We start from the raw sequence: 21532 nt of genomic DNA on the forward strand, positions 1-21532 counted from the left end.
TGACACCATCAGCATTATTATTGGCCACTTTGCTCAGACATCCAGAACTAGATTAGAACAAATTTTCAAGTACTGTATATAGAGGAACTACTTAAAACATTGTTCACATCTCATTGAGTGACCACTGCCTAAAGATGTTCACAACTTTGACATTCTTTTAACAGGTTCCCTGATCCTACAGCACAGTCTGAAAATGGCCATACTGAAGTAAGAGGCGTGTTCTCTTCAAAAAGTAGAGAAAATCATGTCCACCCAGAACATGCCCTCTTCAGATTACTACCATCAGGGAGGTAGTACAGGAGTCTGAAGACAAACACTCAACGTTTTAGGAACCGTTTGTTCCCCTCCTCCGTCAGATTTCTGAGTAGTCCGTGAACACTATCTCATTATTTTGCTCTGTTTTTGCACTATTTCTCACTGTAGCATAGTATTTTTCAAGTAGTTCTTTAATACTGCTGCAAAACAACAAATTTCATGACACGTCAGTGATAATAAACCCAATTCGACTGTGGAAATGCAGGCCAGTGATCTGGAAACAGATTGATGTCCCAGTCCGGTCTGAATGTCTGGACTGACACTCAAAGGCATTAACGTGAAGCCGCCATCAGTAACACAGAGCCAATGTACGAGCTGAAGTCCAGGCAGCAGCTATATCCTGGCTGGAACAGAAACTCCTTCACAAATTCTGACACCTACCAATGTTGAGGTGCCGCTCCTTCATGTGATTGATGAGGTTATCCTTTGAAATGCTTTTGTACGGGCACATTTTGCATTTGAACTGCTGCACCACCACCACTTCCATCATGTCCTCCAAGTTGGACAGGTCGTGCTGTTCTAGATGGTCTGCACAGGTAGATGTTGGCCCCTCCGCCAACCCATCCCCTGAAAGGTTGGAAAGTCTGCAGCTGGACATTTCGGAGGTAGACATTTGGGAATCAATGGGACCACCTGGAGGAATAAAATACACACACCAAAGTCAAGGGTAAATAGGCATCAGTTACATGTGAACAGCAAACTATCTGGCTACACATATTCCAATATGGAATGAGCTGCACACAGAAGAGGTGGATGTGAGTTTAGTTTCAATATTTAAGAGAAATTTGGTTAGGTACTTGAATGGAAGGGGGATAGAAGACTATGGTCTGAGAGCAGATCAATGAGACTAAGTAGATTAATAGTTCAGTACGGACTAGGTGGGCTGAAGGGCCTGTTTCTGTTCTGTAGTATTCTATGACTAATAGTTGCAGCCTACAGATCACCCCCATACGCCACAAACAGTGAGCAGCAGGTTCAGTATTGCTGAGTTTATACACAACAGAAAACCTTAAATGCTGCACAACAAATCAAAATGCCATTTAACGGCTTGTAAGCCTGCAGCATACTATACACAAGTTCAATGAGTAGCCATATATCAAGCATAAATCACATTACAGAAAATTCAAAGAAGTTATGTTTCCAATTAAATGTACACCTCTGGCTTCATTTCAAGAGAGGTTATGTTCTCACCATCGTCGGGGCCTGGCAGTACAAGGTACTGAGTGGCTTCAGCTCCTTCATCTCCCGCACTCGTTACAGCGATACAACCTAGCAAGTAGATACCATCACTGTCAACTACAAAGCAATGACTTTTCAACTGAACACACCTTAGAAATCTGATTGAACAGTCAGATCTAAAATACATATCCCAGTGAGCAAGCTAAACTGAGGCTTGGGTGTAACCTTACGACTCAAGGGATTTCAAAATTGTTACTTTTTGAAGATTTATACAGAACATATTACAAGATAGATGATTTTTGTTATTAATTTAAATCATTTAAAAATCACAATACCAACAAACAAGCTTTAAATACACTGTGGTCCCACTGTGGTGTCAATTTAATTAGGATTTATTTTAACTTATTCATTCAAAATGTGAGCACTTATCATTCACCCTAACTGTCCCAAATGAGGAGGGAACAGAGAGGTAACATACTGATGGGTTTGCAATCATAAATGCTGGGCTTATCAAGGATGAGAGGATTCCTTCCCTGAAGGGCACTAATGGATGAGTAGGGGTTTTAAAAATCATGGTTGTCATTCTATTTTTTATTGAACTTAAATTCCCCAGTGGGATTGGAACTTGTATATCTGGATGAATAGCCCAGTATCACAATTGCTGTGCTACAATGATTCATTATATTTCCAAGATAACTAACCACCAGTAAAATGCCCCTTAGCTACCTTGGTAAGCCACTCACTTTGCATGGCCTCAGGTCCAATAATTTTATCGATAGCTGAGCCAAGATCAGAGGATGTAGAAGCAGTGGAATCAGATACGATCATGGTTCCATCGGGTGCAACACTGGAATGGACCAGAACTTGGCCAGACTCAGACACCATGATGGACTGCGTCACCGTGGAGACACTGGATACTATGGTGGATTGAGCAATAGACGAGGAATCTGGAAGGTGAGCAACGGTGATGACATCTGTGCTGGAACTTGTTTCAGGAACCACCTCCTGAAATAACACAGCAAAAGGAAAAGCGTTAAGATTCTCATCATTCATATGTTCATCACATCTGAGATAATTCAAAGCTCTAAGCAGGATCCTTCTTCATCATAAGCTGATCAGACTGCCTACCCTCAATCATCTACACAACAAGGTCTAACACACATCACTGCCAACAAACTACCTTTTGCATTCCAAAAGCTAAAATACAATTTGAACTTTTAAACCAACATTGAACTTTTAAGCTTGCACTAAGCTTGCACACGGGTAAAATTCTGACACATTTTACAATTTGAGTTAGTAGTACAATTTAAAGTTGACAGACATTTTTCCAACACCTGGCCTTTCCTGAAAAGTCTTCACCCCCCCCCCCCCACCACATTAAAAATGTTACCCACAATTCCCCCACTTCCTGATCAGCATTTTGGGTCAAGTATGTCATGAAACTCCAAACAACCCAAATCCTATCACAGAGTTATTATTCTCAGCACAAACAAAAAACTACAAACGTAGTTTCAATCTCAATCCTATTGCTAAAACTTATCCCTTTATCATTTTGAGAGTTAATGACATGAGAGACTGGATTCCAATATGCTGTGAGCCGCCTTCTCATCCTTTGCCAAGTTCTGAAATTTCTCCCCCATCCAAGTATTGTTCTGCCAGGAACATCCTTTCTTTGACCAGTTTTGGTCGCTTTTTCCTTCAAGGATGCTTCTTGCAAGTGTAATCAATATTACTTAAATACAAGCTGTTATACGAGTTAAATCCAGGTGGGTTAATTCAATAAACATAGCAAATACATAAAGTGGTAAAACAAGCATAAATCTCAGCTATAAAGTGGTAGTTATAAATAAAATCAGTTGTTATATCATTACATGATTGTTCCAAATCCTGAACAATTTTCCTGAGCAAAATGAATTAAGTGATGATCTAGTACATGCATGGCCTGCACCTGAAATATTCTTTCACTAGATGCTATTAAAATCAATACAAAATACTGGGAATTAGTATGAATCATAAAGGAAAGATGGTTAATTGGATTCAACCCAAAGAAAGAAACCTGGGATTTAACAAATTTAATAAATGACTGAATAAAGAGTTTTAAACCATCCAAAAAAATTTCAGAGCAGTTAAATGGTCTTTCCCACCCCAAACTGAGTACATGGAATATAGCGGCAAAAGAACAAGTTCAGTTTGAAAATCTTGTGACTTCAGATATTGAGGGATTTTGTTCATTGCTCTTGTTCATGTTTCCCGTAAGGATGCCATACCATGGATTCTTCTGAGCTCTGACCCACGCCCGAATCAATGGCCGAACTGTTGTCTGCCTCAGACCCCATGCCATGGGTGGTTACGGTGTCACTGCTGTCTGCAGATACAGCCTCAGATGTGTCCACTACCATGCCGCTCTCAGAGGGCTCCTCCTGGCCCAAGGGGGCAGCGTCACTGCTGCTCTGCACTGCATTCTCCTCCAGCTCCATTGTCCTCTCCTTCTACTGACGTCTGTAAGAAAGAAGAGAAACAGGCCATTTTATAAAGAACCATCACTCTTTCACAGAAATAAAAAGACAACATCTGAAGTAAAGTTTTTCTCTTACTGTTCAACTACCAAGTTGGTGGATGGACAGGGACAAATTCAGCTACCTCTATTGTCACTGGTTTTCCATATTTGCAGGTCATTGACACAAAGAATTACAACAATACAAGCTGCTTTAGGGCGTATAAATATTTTTCTCCCTTTCTCCCTCATTCTTTTCCAAGCCCATTTCCCCTGTACCAACTGTGTCCACCTTTAAAACCTTTTCCAGCACAACCAAATATTTGTTCTAATGTGGTGACCACAACTTCAACCACCACTTCAAGTGTGATTTAACCAATGACTGGTAAACCTGCAAAATAACATTTGAACTCTATGAATTCTATGCCACCTCCTATGAAGGCATGAATGGTATATGCTGCCCACCACAAGATGGGGAGTGCTAAAGGGAAGTGGAGAATAGATAATCCATTTTGGCTTATTCCTGAACACCCCACCTTCACAATGATCAAGGATCAACTTTATTTGCCTTATACATTTAATTAGGAATTTGCTGTGGTGCGTTGGCATGGCATGCAACAGAAATAAATACACTTACAAAGAAGAAATATATTAAAAAGTAAGCTTAGTGCTTTAGGTGCAGACATGGAATAAAATACAGTATGCATAAATATCAGCATGTATTTACAATGCAAACAGCACTATAAAAAGCAGTTTAATGTTTACAGTGAAGTGCAGTGTCTGGGTAACAGATAGAGGGGGTGGGGTGGGGACTAATTAGAATGGTTGATCAGAATAACTGCCTGAAGGGGGAAACGCTCACGAAGGTGCAACACCTTTGTTTTAATATTCCTATAGTGCATTCCAGAAGGGAGCTTTTGGAACAGACAGTCTGCAATGATTTTACCCGATGCTTCTTTGCCCCAGACACATACAAGTCCTGCAGTGATGGCACGCTGAAGGCAATGACCCTTTCCACCGTCCTGAAAGTTTGCTGTAGTTTTAATACATTGTGAAAGGAGACAGTAATGGCTGATGTTAAATCTGGTTTTAATTTTAAAAAAATCACAATTGATACACAAAAGCCATTTAAAAAAATATTTTGATAGACAGGGAGCAGAGAGAGAGAGTAAAGGCTAAGGGACCTGTCAGCATTCAGACCACAGTACTGAAGACCTGCAGTGCAGAACCAGCTGCCCATCCAGTCAATAGTTACATCACTGGGAACAATGAAGGTAATTCTGTTCACATTAAAGGTAAGTCGCCACCTAACCAGCCTACTCAGACCAATAGCAAAGTGACAGAAGGTGTCATCCACATGAAGTCTCTAAACTCAAACTACTCAGCAGTTTGATGCAGCTCTTGACCTCAAACTATGAAGCAAAAAGACGAGTGAATCCGTTCCCACCAGAGATTAAAGTTTAGCTTTATTTTTCACTCATACATCAAAACATATAGTGAAACGCCTCGTTTTGCATCAAATCAGTGAGGATTGCACTCGGCAGCCTACAAGCATTGTCAGAATAGCACATCCACAACTGACTAACCCTAACCAGTACACCTTTGCAGTGTGGGAGAAAATCAGAACAGCGAGGAAAACCCACCCGGCCACGGGGTGAAAGCACAGACTCCTTACAAACAGCAAAGGAACTGAACCCTGATCTACTGAATGCTGGAGCTGTTAGCCAGGTTATGGTAACTGCTATGCTACCATACCCCCGCCGTTTCAGCTGTTTACACTGAGTCAGTGGGTATCAAGGGAAAAACAATGCAGAATAGGATGTGGCTCTGGGATGTCAGCCATTCCAGTCTGATGACATGACCGCACGAGTTCCTCCCCAAAGTGCCCTGGATCCAACCACCATCAGCTGCTTCATCAGCAATTTTCCTTTCAGAAGGTCAGAAATGCCACTCGGAACTCCTCAGCAAATGAAGCCACCCAAACCCACGTGTAGCAATGCCGAGACAGCTGTCAGCTAAGGGACTGAAAAGTGACGAGCAATATTCATGTCACTCAAGTGCCACCTACACAGAAAGTCCAACCATTTCATAATATCATCTATGAGCTTTCAATCAATACTCTGGCCTAGGGTGTCACCAACTCTATCAGCAACATATCACAAAATTAACAGTAGGTCAAAGCTTGAATCCTGTACTGTTACCTCCACCACCAAGACCAGGGGCAGTAGGTGTGTGGGAACAAAACTCCAGGAAATTAAACATCCCAACTTGGAAACACATCCGCAGCCCATCCTCATCTCTGGATTTCCCACCCCAGGAGGCACATCCAGAGTATTACAGCTCAAGGCAGCTGGCTGCTCACCAACATCTCTCCAAGATTAGAGTTGGGTAGTATGAGCTGACTTTTCAGTGAAGCCCCCAGCTTGAAATATGAATAAATATAAAACTAATTCTGCCCTCGACTGTCCTGTTCACAGTAAACATGTTTATCCACATGGAATGAATGAGGCAATCGTACTCATCTACTCCTACTGGTCATCAGGAACAATATATAAAATCTTACCACAGAGCACAGTACCTATTCTAGAAGTGAAGTGGGGTTTCTATTCACATCACCAATGCTGGTACAATGCAAATGCAGACGGTATGGAGACTCTGTATGTTGGCTTCATTTATGCCAGCACTACTGTACAACACAATCTTGTCGCACTCCTTCAGAGCCACCAGTGCTACTGCTGAAACTACAGTCGGCCCTCCTTATCCGCGAATTCCGCATGCGTGAATTCAACCAACCGCAAATCGCCAAAACCCAGAAGTGCTCTTCCATCACTCGTTGTTCGAGCACGTGCAGACTTTTTTTTCTTGTCATTATTCCCTAAACAATACAGTATAACAACTATTTTACATAGCATTTACATTGTATTGGGTATTATAAGTAATCTAGAGATGATTTAAAGTATACGGGAGGATGTGCGTGGGTTATCGTAGATCTGGATTGAAAAAAAATTGGAAGTTCTCTTACTAAGTAAGTCGGAACAGGTACTTGTGGTATTATTTAGCGCCAGTTAGTCAAACGTTTGTCTTAGTATATAGTATATATTTTACCTTTCTATGCACATAAAACACTTATGAACGTATGTTTCAGTGCCGGCCTTGGGAAGTTCCGGAGTTCAATCCAGTGACAGACCGCTTTCGAGTGCGCTCTCCACCATGCCGGGTTGATGTGGAGGATCAAAAACCCAAAACCCGATAATTAAACCACTGTGTTGCTTAATAATAATTGTAGCTTTCATCGGGGCAGAGTCTTTCTCACTTTATCCTTTAAAATTGTTCTGATCGTTGACCGACATAGCCTAACGCCTTTCCAATGACCGATGGCATTTCACCTCTTTCCGATCGCTTTATTATTTCCACTTTATTTTCAATCGTGTTCGTGATTATTTTCGCGAACAGAAACACTGTGGATTCAGATCTCTACCGCCGGGTCCTAATGTCCACCACATTGAGAAAGGTTGAACAAGGGACTTGAGCATCCGCGCATTTTGGTATCCACAAGGGGTCCCGGAACCAATCCCCTGCAGATAAGCAGGGCCGACTGTATAGGGAAATTGACCTCTGCTGTGCTGATACACAACGGTACAACCAACACAGTTTTTACCGTAAAAGATCATTACATTAGGCAAAATATTCAAAAATGCCACAGACTCTTCACTATCACTCCACATGTTGCCTTTTGCAGATTTTCCAGGTAATTGGATATTATTCACATTAATATTTGAATACACTTCTAAATCAGTTTTTAAAACATTTTTACATGAATATCTTTCCACTGAACCTGACAAGTTTAAAAGTAGTGAGGAAACATGGTCCTAGTGAGCCAAACCCCAATCTATCAGAATTTCTGAACAACGGAACAGAAAGTGACTGAACTGTTGCTCCAACTTGTGCAATAGCAAGGCTAGATTGCTGCACACCTACTTTGAGAATATTTCCAGCCATTTTCGATCCACATAATACTTAATTTGTTCTGTTCTATAAAGCTGCAGCCAGGAATTCTGCTTTAATTTTGCCAAATGACAAAGTTAAGACTTCAGTTCATTTGTTCAGTTCACACAATTTAAATAAAGAACAATTATTCAACTTCAGTTGCTTAGTTCAAGATGGTGAAAAATGCTGATCATTTTATTTGCAAGAAACAAAAACGAATAGACCGTGAAAATATAACCACTTCGGCAATTTCTTTTGCAGCTAGATTTCTGCAATGCGAATATACCTAGTGAGTGATTTGGCTTTTCCTCCCCAGTTTAACCATCACATAGTAGTCAATCCCCACACTGCTGATCACCATCAACTGTCCCACCACTACAACTTGCCATTCAGCACCCTATTGGCCACGTTAATCAGCATTGCTCTATCTGGGATGGCAATGTGGGTGTGTGAAATGCCACCAAACCACACACTGACACCACAATCCATGTGGTATACTTTTCTTCGTCAGCCATCCAGGTGCTCCCACTTCCCCACATCTAGTCAGTCCAACGACCAACAGGACAGAATCTCTCCCTATTTGGGTACAGCAGCCCAACATCCAGTATTTACTACCCCACCCCCCACCCCAGCTGCTCATTTCAGCAAGGGAACCCCACCAACATCATACTGTCTTCTGCAGATAAAAGCTGCAATCAGTCCCTCTCTTCCTCCTGTGTCCACTTGCCCTCATTTCCTTCTTACCATTATTCTCCCCATCTTCATTCCCCTGCTCCCTCTCCGCTCCACCACCCTGTCACCCTCTTGAACTCTCCTAGCTCCTTACTCATCTGCCCCAGACACCTTCTGCCTTAGTACTCCAGCCCAGCAGGTTGATTGCTTATTTCTCTGCATAGATCTGCCTGGCCAGATGAGTTCTTCCAGCATTTTGGGTGTTTGTGGCTCAAGATTTCCAGCATCTACAGAAACTCTTGTGCTAATGTATACATTTGAAGAAGCCTACAATATGGATTGCACATCCCTAGTAACCTCCTGCCTGCCTGCTATTCTACACAAAACTCAGCCCCCCTCAAATACACTTTAGACATTTCAGTATGCAATCATTGAGCTCAAAACCAAGCCTCGCAACTAATTTATATCGACGTGCTGTTCCCTTCCCGTGTCCAGCTGATCCCTGTCCTTTTTCAACCCCCCTCTACACATTTCCCACTCCCATGTGTACCCCTCATTTATCACCCTCCCCCCTCGATGGGCATTCACCCACCCCCTCCCCCTCCCCCTCCCCAGCCCTGGCCCCCGTGATGCTGCCCTCCTCATTGCCTGAGCCGCCCGGCTGCAATTCCGCGCAGGCATTGAGCCGAGCTCCTATGGAGGGGGGGACGTGAGCCTGGGCCCTCAGGCCCCGCTCCGTCAGGCCGCCTCGGCCTCGCCTCCCGCGCTCCCACCGCCACCCGCCGTCCGAGCGGCCGCCCCACCCTCACCTTGGCCCCGTCGCCGAGGAGAACGTGAAATTAACTGAGTACAGGAGCGGCGCCACCACGCCCGAGCTGCCCACAAACCTACACAAATAACACGGCAATCTTGAAAGACGCCATCTCGCCTCCCATGCCGCCTCACTCCCTGGGCCTTCTTTTGTATCCATCAGCGTAAGGACCGGTGCCGTCGCCAACGGGACGCAACCGGGAGGCTCGGGCTGCTTAGCTACATCCTCCGTCTTGTGGCCGCTGAGACCCGGGGAGGTGCCGGTTCAACTTTCCACAGGCTTTGCCACAAAATGAAAAGGGATGATGGAACTATGTTTTCTCTGGGCTGGCGGATGCGGATATCGGATCGGTGCGGTAACGCGGTGCAGCAACGATCCATGTCGAGGCGTCCGCGCGTCTGACGTCAGAGCTGTCGCTGGGGGGGGGGGGGGGGTGAGGGGGGCGCTGGGCGAAGTTAAAGCCAAGTTCAGAATCAGGTGGCGTTAAGTTTGGTCATTGTAAAGCAGATTAATTAAAAATCAGTGTACCAGTTTTCTTTAATGTAGAAAAAGCTTATGATACGTTATAAAAAGGGAATAGGTGGGTAGAATTTTCAAATGGATTGAATAATTTTTATGTGACAGGAAGGTACAAGATATGGTGGGAACAACATTTTGTAGGGAGTGTGAGATGGGGAATGGAACTCCACAGGGGGGTGTGTACCCCACTCCTTTTTAATATTCTGATTAACGATATTTCCTTAAATGTTGACTCAGACTACAGCTCAACATTCAATACCACCATCCCCTCAAAACTAATCAATAAGCTCCTAGACCTTGGCTTCAATGCCTCCTTAATTGGATTATTGATTTCCACAACTGCAGACTCCAGTCAGTTTGGATTGGAAAAAACATCTCCTCCACTATCCCCATCGGTACAGGAGCACCACTAGATTGTGAGCTTAGCCCCCTGCTCTATCTGCTTTACACTCACAACTATGTGGCTAAACACAGCTCCAATACCATATTCAAGTTTACTGACAACATCACTGTCATAGGGTGAATCAAAGTTGGTGATGAATCAACATATAGGAGGGAGACTGAAACTCTGGCTAAGTGATGCCATAAGAACACAGTCTTAGTCAATGTCACAAGACCAAGGAGTTCAGGAGAAGGAAACCAGAGGTTAGTGAGCCAGTCTTCATGGGAGAATTAGAGGTGGAGTGGTCAGCAACTTTAAATCCCTCAGTGTTATTATTTTGGAGGACCTGTCCTGGGCCTAGCGCATAAGTGCAATCATGAAGAAGGCACAGCAGTGGCTCTATTTCGGAGTGCGAAGATTCAACATGACACCTAAAGCTTAGATAAACGTCTATAAATGATAGTGGACAGTATATTGACTGGCTGCACCACAGCCTGGTACGGAAACACCAGTGCCCTTGAATGGAGAATCGCAGGAAGAGTAGATAATATGGCATAGTCCATCACCGGTAAAGCTCTCCCCACCACTGAGCACATCTACATGATGTGCTGTCTCAGGAAAGCAGCATCTATCATCAGGGATCCCCACCACCCAAATCATCAGGAGGAAGGTGCAGGAGCCTCAGGACCCACACCATCAGGTTCAGGAACAGTTATTACTCCTCAGATACCAGGCCCTTGAACCAAAGTGGATAACTTCACTCGCTGTCACTGAACTGTTTTCTCAACTAATGGACTCACTTTTAGGGACTTCATCTCATGTTCTTGATATTCATTTATCATTATTATTTGTTTCTTTTTGTGTTTGCACAGTTAGTTGTCTTTCGCATACTGGTTGAATGCCCAGGTTGGTGCAGTCTTTCATTGATTCTGTTATGGTTATTATTCCATAGATTTATTGAGTATGTGATGCACCATCAATAACTCTCGGAGACGGGAGGCGAATGATAAGCTTTTATTAGCTGCAAGAGACCACCACACAACATCCTGGAGACTGAGGGAGGAGCAGTGCCTCCAATCGCCTTTATCCAGGGGTCTGTGGGAGGAGCCACAGGAGCAGTCAGCAGAGGGGCGTGTCCAGACAGGTATATGTAGTTCACCACAGAATGCCTGCAAGACAATGAATTTCAGGGTTGTATATGGTGACTTTGATAATAAATTTACTTGAAGTTTTGAACATCAGTGGCAGAGTAGTGGAAACTAAGCAGTTTCAAACTCCTGGGAGTGCACATTTCACACAACCATTCAGGGTCACAACCTTTCATGGTAGAGGCAGGTTGGATATTGTCATTTAAAGTAAAATTGGATAGGTATATGGACAGGAAAGGAATGGAGGGTTATGGGCTGAGTGCAGGTCGGTGGGACTAGGTGAGATTAAGCGTTCGGCATGGACTAGAAGGGCCGAGATGGCCTGTCTCTGTGTTGTAATTGTTATATGGTTATATGGTCCCAGAACCCATTCCATTCAATCAGGAAATCTGATCAATGCCTCTACTTTCCGAGGAGGCTGAAGAAAGCTGGACTATGCACATATATACTCAACGTAATTCTACAGGTGCACAGTAGAGAGCATCCTAACAAATTGCATCACTGCAAGATACAGATACTGCACTGCGGTAGACATGAAGGATCGACAGCGGATAGTCAAAACTACCCAACACATCACCGCCACCAGCCTACCCACTATCAAGAACACATCAAGAAAGGTGCTAGAATAGGGCCAGTAACAGCATGAAGGATCCCACACCTTGTTCATGGACTGTTTGTCCCACTCCTTTTGGGGAGGTAGCAGCATAGCATCCAACGCCAGGGACACCAGGCTCAAAAACAGTTACTTCCCCCAAGCAGAAAGACTGATTAACACTTTCATCCACTAACCCACCTCTCCATGCCCCCAACCACTACTACTTTAGCATATCCTGTCAGAGTCACCTTATGTACAGACTCCTGTGCCTAGCATCACCTTATGGACACGCAATCTATTTATGTGTATATGCTATCTTATTTATTAATATTGTGTTTTTTATTATTATTGTGTACTTTAACTTACTGTTTTTTTGTGCTGCATCTGATCTGGAGTAAAAATTATTATGTTTTCCTTTACATTTCTGTACAGGAAATGACATTAAACAAGCTTGAATCTTAAATCTTGATCTTGAGATGCTTAGTTGGGTGTGATTGGGATACAAGTAGGAGGTCACTTAAACAAATGTATATTGCTGTAATCAGATCTGTCTTTGATTATGGATATGTTGCTTACGGGTCAGCCTCACAGGTAATCTTAAGGACCCTATATTAAGTCCAAGTTCAAGCCTAATTTTGGCATTACTGGTAGAAATGGGTGAAGTACCTTTATATCTATGAAGGTTTCAGTTAGCAGTGGTTCATTGGGTTAACATAAGAGAGCTTAAAGTTCGTCATCCAATATTGGCAACATTACTAGAGTGTTGGGAGTGTTACTTTATTTGTAAAGACTTAAGTTTTGGGTAGATGGGAAATGAATGGGCACAAATTCTTGGGTTGTTTAACGTGGAATATAGTCCCAGTGTACCCCTTTCTGCTGTTCCTAAGGTTTTTCCCTTTGCCTGTGGTTGACTTAAGCCTTCAAGAAAAGATCAAGATGAAGATTCATTTCCATTTTCAATCTTTTTTTGATTTAAAAGAATAAGGATAGATACAAGAAAGAGGAGAAGTTATCTCAAATACATATTTCAATAATAGTACAAACAAAGAAAGGAATATACACTGTCAAAATCATATGTAGTATTAAGCTAATGTAAAGAGAAAAAAGAGAACCACATCTCCTCTTAACAATTCATAGAAAGAAAGACTCAGAAATTTCTTTTATTGAGAAACCCCCCCCCCCCCACTAAACTAACCTAAAACAACAAAAATAGGGGACTGGGCAGTCCACTTTGAGGATGCAATTAACAAAAAAGGAAAAATCCTTCTGCTCAAATCTAAAACTTCGCGGAGAAGAAAAAAAAGATTAACTGAAAAAGTAAAAAGAATTAGATCATATGAAAATATTGAATAAAAGGTTGCCAGGTTTGCTCAAATTTAAAAGATGTATCAAACGTCCGACTCCCAACTTTCTCCAAACTTAAACACAACATAATGGAAGAGAGCCAGGAAAAAACAGTGGGTGGATTAGGATCCTTCCAATACAATAGAATAGCTCTCCTAGCCAATAAAGTTGAGAAAGCTATCATGCATTGAACGGAAGCAGAAACATTTCCTGCTTCCTTTGGAATAATCCCAAAGATTGCCGTAAATGAATTAGGTTGTAGATCCAAACCTATGACTTCTGATAACGTTCTAAAAACATCTCTCCAAAAATTATTTAACTTTATGCAGGACCAAAACATATGAGTTAAGGTAGCCACCTCAGTGTTGCATCTGTCACAGGTGGGATTTATATTAGAAAAAATATGCGCTAGTTTATCTTTTGATGTATGCGCCCTGTGCACTACCTTGAACTGAATCAAGGAGTGACGGGTGCAGACAGATGAATTGTTAACTAAATGACAAATTTCATTCCATTGATTATCTGAAAGTGACTCTTGAAGTTCCAATTCCCAAGCATGTTTAACCCTATCATTAGACATCATTTGTAATTCAATAGCTGTTTATATATATTGGCTACTAATCCTTTTTGAAATGGTTTAAGCCAAAAAATAACATCTATCATATTTAGTAAATGAGCAAATTTGTAATTGGTAATTCGGTAACAAATCATGTAAAAAATTCCTGACTTGTAAATATCTAAAAAATTGTGCATTAGCTATAATATGTTTGTCCACTGACTGCGAAAAAGACATTAAACAATCCTCTAAGAATAAATCTAGAAAAGTTTTTATTCCCTTAATTTTCCATGTTAAAAAGGCCTTATCTAAAATTGATGGTTTAAAAAAAAGTTAAGATGAATATTACTAGAAAGAACAAAGTTATTTGAGTCAAAAAATCTGCGAAACTGAAACCAAATTTTTAATGTATGTCTAACAATGGGACTAAGATCTTGTCCACCAATCCTACAAAACAAAAAGGGAAGAGAAGCTCCCAGTGAAGAAGCCAAAGAGAACCCCCTTACCGAGTTCTCCTCCAAGTAGAACCATGAAGGACAGTCCTGGTTACCTAAACAGTGAATCCAAAAAGTAATATAATGAATATTAATTGCCCAGTAATAAAATCTAAAGTTTGGTAAAGCCAAGCCTCAATCTTTTTTTAATTTTTGCAATAAAGGTCTACTCACTCTAGAACTCTTATTATTCCAGATATATGACAGGATCATAGAATCTATTCTATCAAAAAAATGTTTTCGGGACAGAGGATGGAAAAGCTTGAAACGTATAAAAATTATGGTAAATTTGTCATTTTTATAGCATTTATTCGACCAATTAATGACATCGTCATAGGCGACCATTTGGAAAACATTTGTTGTGTATATTCAATTAAAGGAAGAAAATTATATTTATATAGATCTTTAAAATTTTTAGTAATTTTAGTACCAAGATAGGTAAAATAATTTTTTTAGCAATATTGAAAGGTATTTGATCATAATAATCAGAATAATTATTAATAGGAAATAATTCACTTTTATGTAAATTTAACTTATATCCAGAGAAAGTACTAAATTCAGTGAATATGGATAACATGGAGGTAATAGATTTCCTAGGGTCTGAAATGTAAACTAATAAATCATTTGCGTATAACGAAACCTTATGCACTTTATCCCCTCTCTTAATGCCCTGAACAGAGTTGGAATCCCTAAGAGCGATAGCAAGTGGTTCTAAAACCAAATTAAATAATAAAGGACTAAGAGGACATCCCTGACAGGTTCCTCTATATAATCTAAAATATGGAGATTTTTGATTGTTAGTTATAACCGCAGCCATCGGGGCTTGATAGATCAGTTTGATCCAGGAAATAAATCCTGGACCAAAATTATATCTCTCCAAAACCTGAAATAAATAAGGCCATTCCACCCTATCAAAAGCTTTCTCTGCATCGAGAGAAACAATACATTCAGATTCTTTAACCGAGGGAGAATAAATAATATTTAACGATCTTTGAATATTAAAATGTGAATACCTATTTTTAATAAATCCAGTTTGATCATTTGAAATAACAGTAGGCAAAATATTCTCAACCCTATTAGCCAGAACCTTCAAGAGAATTTTAAAATCCTCATTCAATAAGGAAATTGGTCTATAGGAGGCACATTCAGATAGATCTTTTCCTTTTTTAGGAATCAATGAAATTGATGCCTCAAAAAATGTTTTTGGAAGATTCCCAGAGGATATAGAATCAGTGAAAGTTTGACAAAGATGTGATGTAAGCACTTCAGTAAAGGTCTTATAAAATTCCGCTGTATATCCACCTAGTCCTGGAGATCAAGATGAAGACTGATCGTACATCAGTGATACAGGTAGGTCAGCAATTTCTGCAAGGCAGATATTATAGTTTCTTACATACCTATATAGATGGTTCAAAAAATCCAGTGATAGCTCATTCGTGTATTTATGTTCCAAAGTTTCAGGTGACTATTAAGAAAAGACTATCAGGCAAACAATCAGTATTCACATCTGAGACGGTTGCTATCATTTTAGTCTTGGTATGGGTTGAAGAAGTATGTCTGATTATGTACTTATCTGCTGTCATTCATTCTTCGTTTTGACATCTATTAAAACAGATATATCAAATTGTACGCCAGACATTCACCTAGAGAGTGGGCAACATCGGATAAGGCCACAGTGTCCAGGCTTATGTATCCTTTCCTTTTGGGTCCCCGGTTAGGTTGGGGTTGAAGGAAGCAAAGTAGTAGACCTTCTAGCCAAGCAATCACTAAGAAATAAGTATGCAAATGTCGTGGTGCCTTTGCATAAAGAGGAGGTGAAAGCCTTAGTTAAAAATTCTATTCAATCACTGTGGCAACAAAATTGGGATAAGGAAAGGAAAGTTTGGCATTTATATAAAATCAGAGGATGGTGGGAGTTCAACTGGGAGATGTGTATAACAGGAGGGAAGAAGTTATACTTACATGTTTATGTATGGACAGTAATTCTTTGTACAGAACTCTTATCTATGATATGGATATTTGTAAAGAGTGCACTTGTTAAGAAACAGTGAAGCATATACAGTATTGTTTGAATGTGGACCCTATGAGATGCAAAGGAAACATCTAATTGCAAAATTGAGATCTTTGGGACAGGGACAGTTTAACATGGAAAGTTAGTTACGATATCACTGTGATCCTAATGTATATAAGTACGTATTTGATTTTTTGATATTATTTGAGCTATTTTCGGTGGGGGAGAGAATTAAAGTGGGTGGACTTCCTGTCTTTGCTCCACACTCCAGCTCAGTAGGTGGCAGTAATGCACCTTGTGTTGGTCTGCTAAACTTCATTAAACATCACCTGAAGAAAAAGAATCAGTATCAGGTCTATTATCATTGACATGAAAGTTGTTTTAAAAAAACATGAAAGACAGAATAATTACAATAAGTTCAAATAAATAAATAGACAGATGATGGATACAAGAGCAGAAAAGTAGAGGTAGTGTTCATGGACCCTTCAGAAATCTGATGGTTGAGGGAACAAAAATATTGAGTGTGCATCTTCAGGCTCCTGTACCTCTTGTCTTATGGTACTAGTGAGAAGAGAACTTATCCTGGATGATGACTGTCCTCAGTGATGGATGCCACATTCTTGAGGCACCACCTTTTAGATATATCCATGATGGAACCGGCTGAGTCTAAAACCCTCTGCAGCATCTTGCCGTCCTGTACATTGGAAACTCCATACCAGACTGTGATGCAACCAGTCAGAAAGCTCCCACCATACATCTGTAGAAGTTTGCAAGAGTCCTTGGGAACATACCATATCTCCACAAACTCCTTCAAAGTTCAAAGTAAATTTATTATCAAAGTATGTATATGTCACTATATACAACACAAGTCTTAGGTACTCTAGATTTTGTATATAAATTTTGTTTTAGATGTTTAATTGTTGTCTTCTGCATTAGTGTGTCAGTAGAAAAGTAAATTCTAGACTTGCAAACATTTATTTTCTAGAAAGTTAAATGTTACAGAGAATTTTTTGTATTACAGATAGTAATATATTAAATAATAGACCACTTTTCAAATAAGAGCTTGATTACTTTGTAGGTATATAGCCCAGTGCATGATTAAACAAAGATAACAAACAGGATGCTAATGATCAATGACATAATGAGTTGCATGAACTAAACAGATTAACTGAAGGAATCAAACTGGGCAAAGGACAAAAGGTGAGGGTGTGGCAGATGTGACAGCTTAACCTTCAAATCATCAATTCTTACACCAGGGCAAGAGTGATCATAGCAACAAGACACAATGTGGTCATCCAGCATCAGGAAGCTCTCCCCCAAGCAGAAACTTGGCTGCAGACAGGAGTTTCAAATGTGCTGTCCAAACTCTTCTGAAGAAGCACAAAGAAACGGGCAAGGTTGAGGACCAGAGACATAGTGGTCAGCCACGGAAACTGAGTTCAGCAGATAAGAGATACACCAAACTGATTTCCCTGCTAAATCTGCAGAAGTCCAGCGCTGCTATCAGCTTGGAGCTCCCAGAAACCCCCTGAAACTGAAGTAGTGCAAAGAAGTCTTGTCAGAAGCATAGAAGAATGAGGGGAGATTTGATAGAGGTGTATAAAATTATGATGGGTTTAGATTGAGTGAATGCAAGCAGGCTTTTTCCACTGAGGCTAGGGGAGAAAAAAAACAGAGGACATGGGTTAAGGGTGAAAAGGAAAGAGTTTAAAGGGAACATTAGGAGGGGTTTCTTCACACAGAGAGTGGAATGAGCTGCCAGATGAAGTGGTAAATGCGGGCTCACTTCTAACATTTAAGAAAAACTTGGACAGGTACATGGATGAGAGGTGTATGAAGGGATATGGTCCAGGTACAGGTCAGTGGGACTAGGCAGAAAAATGGTTCAGCACAGCCAAAAGGGCCAAAAGGCCTGTTTCTGTGCTGTAATGTTCTATGGTTCTAAGTGATCCTCATGGAAGAGTTGCTGACACAAAGCCATTCCTCTGAAGTTAAAACAAAGATGAAAAACTCACCTATGCACAAAAACATGAGGGCTTGGGTGCTGAACAGTGCCAGCAAGTGCGCTGGACTGATGAGTCAAAATTTGAAATTTTGGGCCCATATTGTAGAAGAGCTGGACAGCGCTATGTGGCTGAGTGTCTGCAGCCAATAGTGAATCACGGTGGTGGTCCCCTGCAAGCTTGGGCATGCACTTCTGCAAATGGAGTAGATGATCTGATCAGAATTAATGGAATTCTCAATGCTCAATCCTCAAGCATATTCTCACCATCATGCAATACCATCAGGGAGGCATGTGATTGGTCCCAACTTCATTCTGCAGCAGGGCAATGACCCCAAATCACTGCTGTATGGATTACCAGGCGGGACAGAGCAAACAAGACTGCCAAAGTCTGCAGAAGAACTGTGGCAAGATCTCCAAGATGCTTGGAACAACCTACCAGATGATTTTCTTCCAAAACTGCACGACAATGTACCTAAGAGAATTGATGGAATTTTAAAGGCAAAGGGTGGTCACATCAAATATTGATTTGATTTAGATTTTGACTTTTTACTGCTCTTTAAAGTCATTTTTTGATATTTAGAAGCTTATCATTATTTTTGAAAGCATCTTTTATTTTACAGATTTTATTTATATGTGCCTAAAACTTTTGCACAGTACTGTACTATCTTGAGATTCATTTTCTTGTGGGCATTTGCTGTAGATACAAAGAAACACAATAGAGTCAATGAAAAGCTACACACAAAGAAGGACAAACAGCCAATGGGCAAAATAAGACAAATTGTGCAAATACAAAAAACAAATACTGTAATAATAAAAATGAATAAATATATAATAAAAATACTGAGAACATGAGTTGTAGAGACCTTGTAAGAGAGTGCTCCACTTCATGGTTATTCATAATTGCATTAAATGTGTTGAGCCCAGGACAGATTGGTTGAGATGTGGACACTCAGGAACTTGAAGCTGCTCACCCCTGCTGACTCTTCAATGAGGAATGCTGTGTGTTCTCCTAGCTTCCCCTTCCTGAAGTCCACAATCAATTCCTTGGTCTTGCCGATACTGAGTGCAAGGTTTTAATGATATATGCACAAGTAGGTACGTGCCTGCATGGGTACAATGTAAAGTTCACTTGCAGCAGTATCACGGGCACATAGCATCAGAGAAGCTGCCTTCACAAAAGAACACATAAATTATACACTATTTTTGTAAGATAGCACAAATAGAATTTTAAAGAGCAAAGTTCATTTCAGTGCAAAGTGCTAAGGTGGATGTAGTGTTTCTAAACTCTGGTTGAGTCATGGATTTTTGTGTAGTACAACATGGATACAGGCCCTTTGGCCCAACCACTCCATGCTGACCATGGTGCCCACCCAGTTAATTCCAAATTCCTGTGTTCGGCCCATATCCCTCCAAACCCCACTCCTGCATGTACTTATCCCAGTGCTTTGTAAATGATACCATTGTAACTGCCTCAACCACTTCCTTTGGTAACCCATTCCATATGCTGACGATCCTCTGCGTGAAAAAGTTAACCCTCCGGTCCCTTTTAAACCTTTCCTCTTTCATCCTAAACCTATCACCCTCAGTTTTGTTCTCCCTACCCTGGGGAAAAGACTATTACCATACACCTTATCCATTTCTCTCAAAACAATGCTGCTCCTCAAACTCCCATGCTCCAAGGAGCAAAGAGCTATCCTCGCCAAACTTTCCCTCTGCTCCTGGCAACATCCCTGCAAATCTCTTCCAGACTCTCTGCAGTTCAACTGTGTAACTCCCCCCCCCCCCCACCACACACACACACCCACCCACCTCCCCTCCACTCACACAAAACCGAACACAAAACTCGCACCAAAGACCCACATGGTTGGTTCAAGGGCCAAATGATGGAAGACAAGCAGCTGTTCATGAACATGGTGGTGTGGGAATTCAGGCTTTTGTACCTCCTGACCAATGGCATGGACATTTTGGATGCGATCTTCGACTGATTTTGCCTTCCTGAGACAGTGCCTCCTGTAAATGCTACTGATTGTAAGAGGGATGGGCCCATGATGTATTGGGCAGAGTTCACTGCCCTCTACAGCTCTTGTGTTAGTGTATTGGGCCCAGGATAGATTGTTTGATAGGCTGACACCCAGGAGCTTGAAGCAGCTTACCCTTTCCACTACTCACCCCTCAATGAGGATTGATCCAATGACTTCCCCTTCCTGAAGTCCACAATCAGTTACTTGATCTTGGTGAAAACCAAGAATGGCATGAAATCTCAATGTGTCAAATTTTGCCTGTGAATGAGCTGATATTTAAGCCCCACATGTATACAGTCCAGTGAAGTAAAGAAGAAATGTTACCAAGCCAGGGGTCAGAACTTCCAGGTGAGGCTTTGAACCAAAACTTGCAAATGTCACTCCACTCTTCAAGAAAGGAAGGAGGCAGATAAAAGGAAATTATAGGCCAGTTAGCCTGACCTCAGTGGTTGGGAAAGTGTTGGGAGTCAATTGTTAAGGAAGAAGTTTCGGGGTACTTGGAGGCACATAATAAAATGAGCCGAAGTCAGCATGGTTTCCTTAGGGGAAAATCTTGCCTGACAAATTGCCGGAATTCTTTGAGGAAATAACAAGCAGGATAGAGAAAGTAGAATTGGTGGATGTTGTTAATTGGATTTTTTCAGAAGGCCTTTGACAAGATGCCACACATGAGGTAACTTAACGAGTTAAGAGCTCATGGTATTACAGGAAAGATACAAGCATGGATAAAGCAGTGGCTGACTGGCAGGAAGCAAAGAGTCCTGATGAAGGGTCTCGGCCCGAAACGTCAACTGTACTTCTTCTTATAGGTGCTGCCTGGCCTGCTGCGTTCCACCATCATTTTGTGTGTGTTGTGGGAATAAAGGGATCCTTTTCTGATTGGCTGCCAGTGATTAGTGGTGTTCTGCAGGGGTCAGTTTTGGGACCGCTTTTTTATGTTGTATGTCAATTATTTGAATGATGGAATTGATAGCTTTATGCCAAGTTTGTGGACAAGAC

General features: G+C 41.2%; 1 protein-coding gene across 5 annotated transcripts in view; it reads right to left on the reverse strand.

Annotated features, from left to right (window-relative positions):
• Positions 1-9650, reverse strand: part of znf335 (zinc finger protein 335) — an 82437-nt gene extending 72787 nt beyond the window's left edge. For 2 of the 5 annotated variants that reach the window (XM_073061602.1, XM_073061606.1), the window contains exons 1-5: positions 9457-9590; positions 3762-3993; positions 2238-2499; positions 1507-1584; positions 697-948 (exon numbers count right to left, since the gene is read on the reverse strand). In XM_073061602.1, the coding sequence (XP_072917703.1) occupies positions 697-948; positions 1507-1584; positions 2238-2499; positions 3762-3971 (802 nt within the window). In that variant the 5' untranslated portion in view covers positions 3972-3993; positions 9457-9590. Of the gene's footprint in view, positions 1-696; positions 949-1506; positions 1585-2237; positions 2500-3761; positions 3994-4088; positions 4529-7093; positions 8106-9456 lie in introns of those variants that run through there. The other 3 variants (XM_073061603.1, XM_073061605.1, XM_073061604.1) reach the window with 3 other exon arrangements.
• Between the last annotated feature and the right edge of the window lie 11882 nt (positions 9651-21532).

Source organism: Hemitrygon akajei, chromosome 11, assembly GCF_048418815.1.
Source record: "Hemitrygon akajei chromosome 11, sHemAka1.3, whole genome shotgun sequence".
Classification (NCBI taxonomy): Eukaryota; Metazoa; Chordata; class Chondrichthyes; order Myliobatiformes; family Dasyatidae; genus Hemitrygon; species Hemitrygon akajei.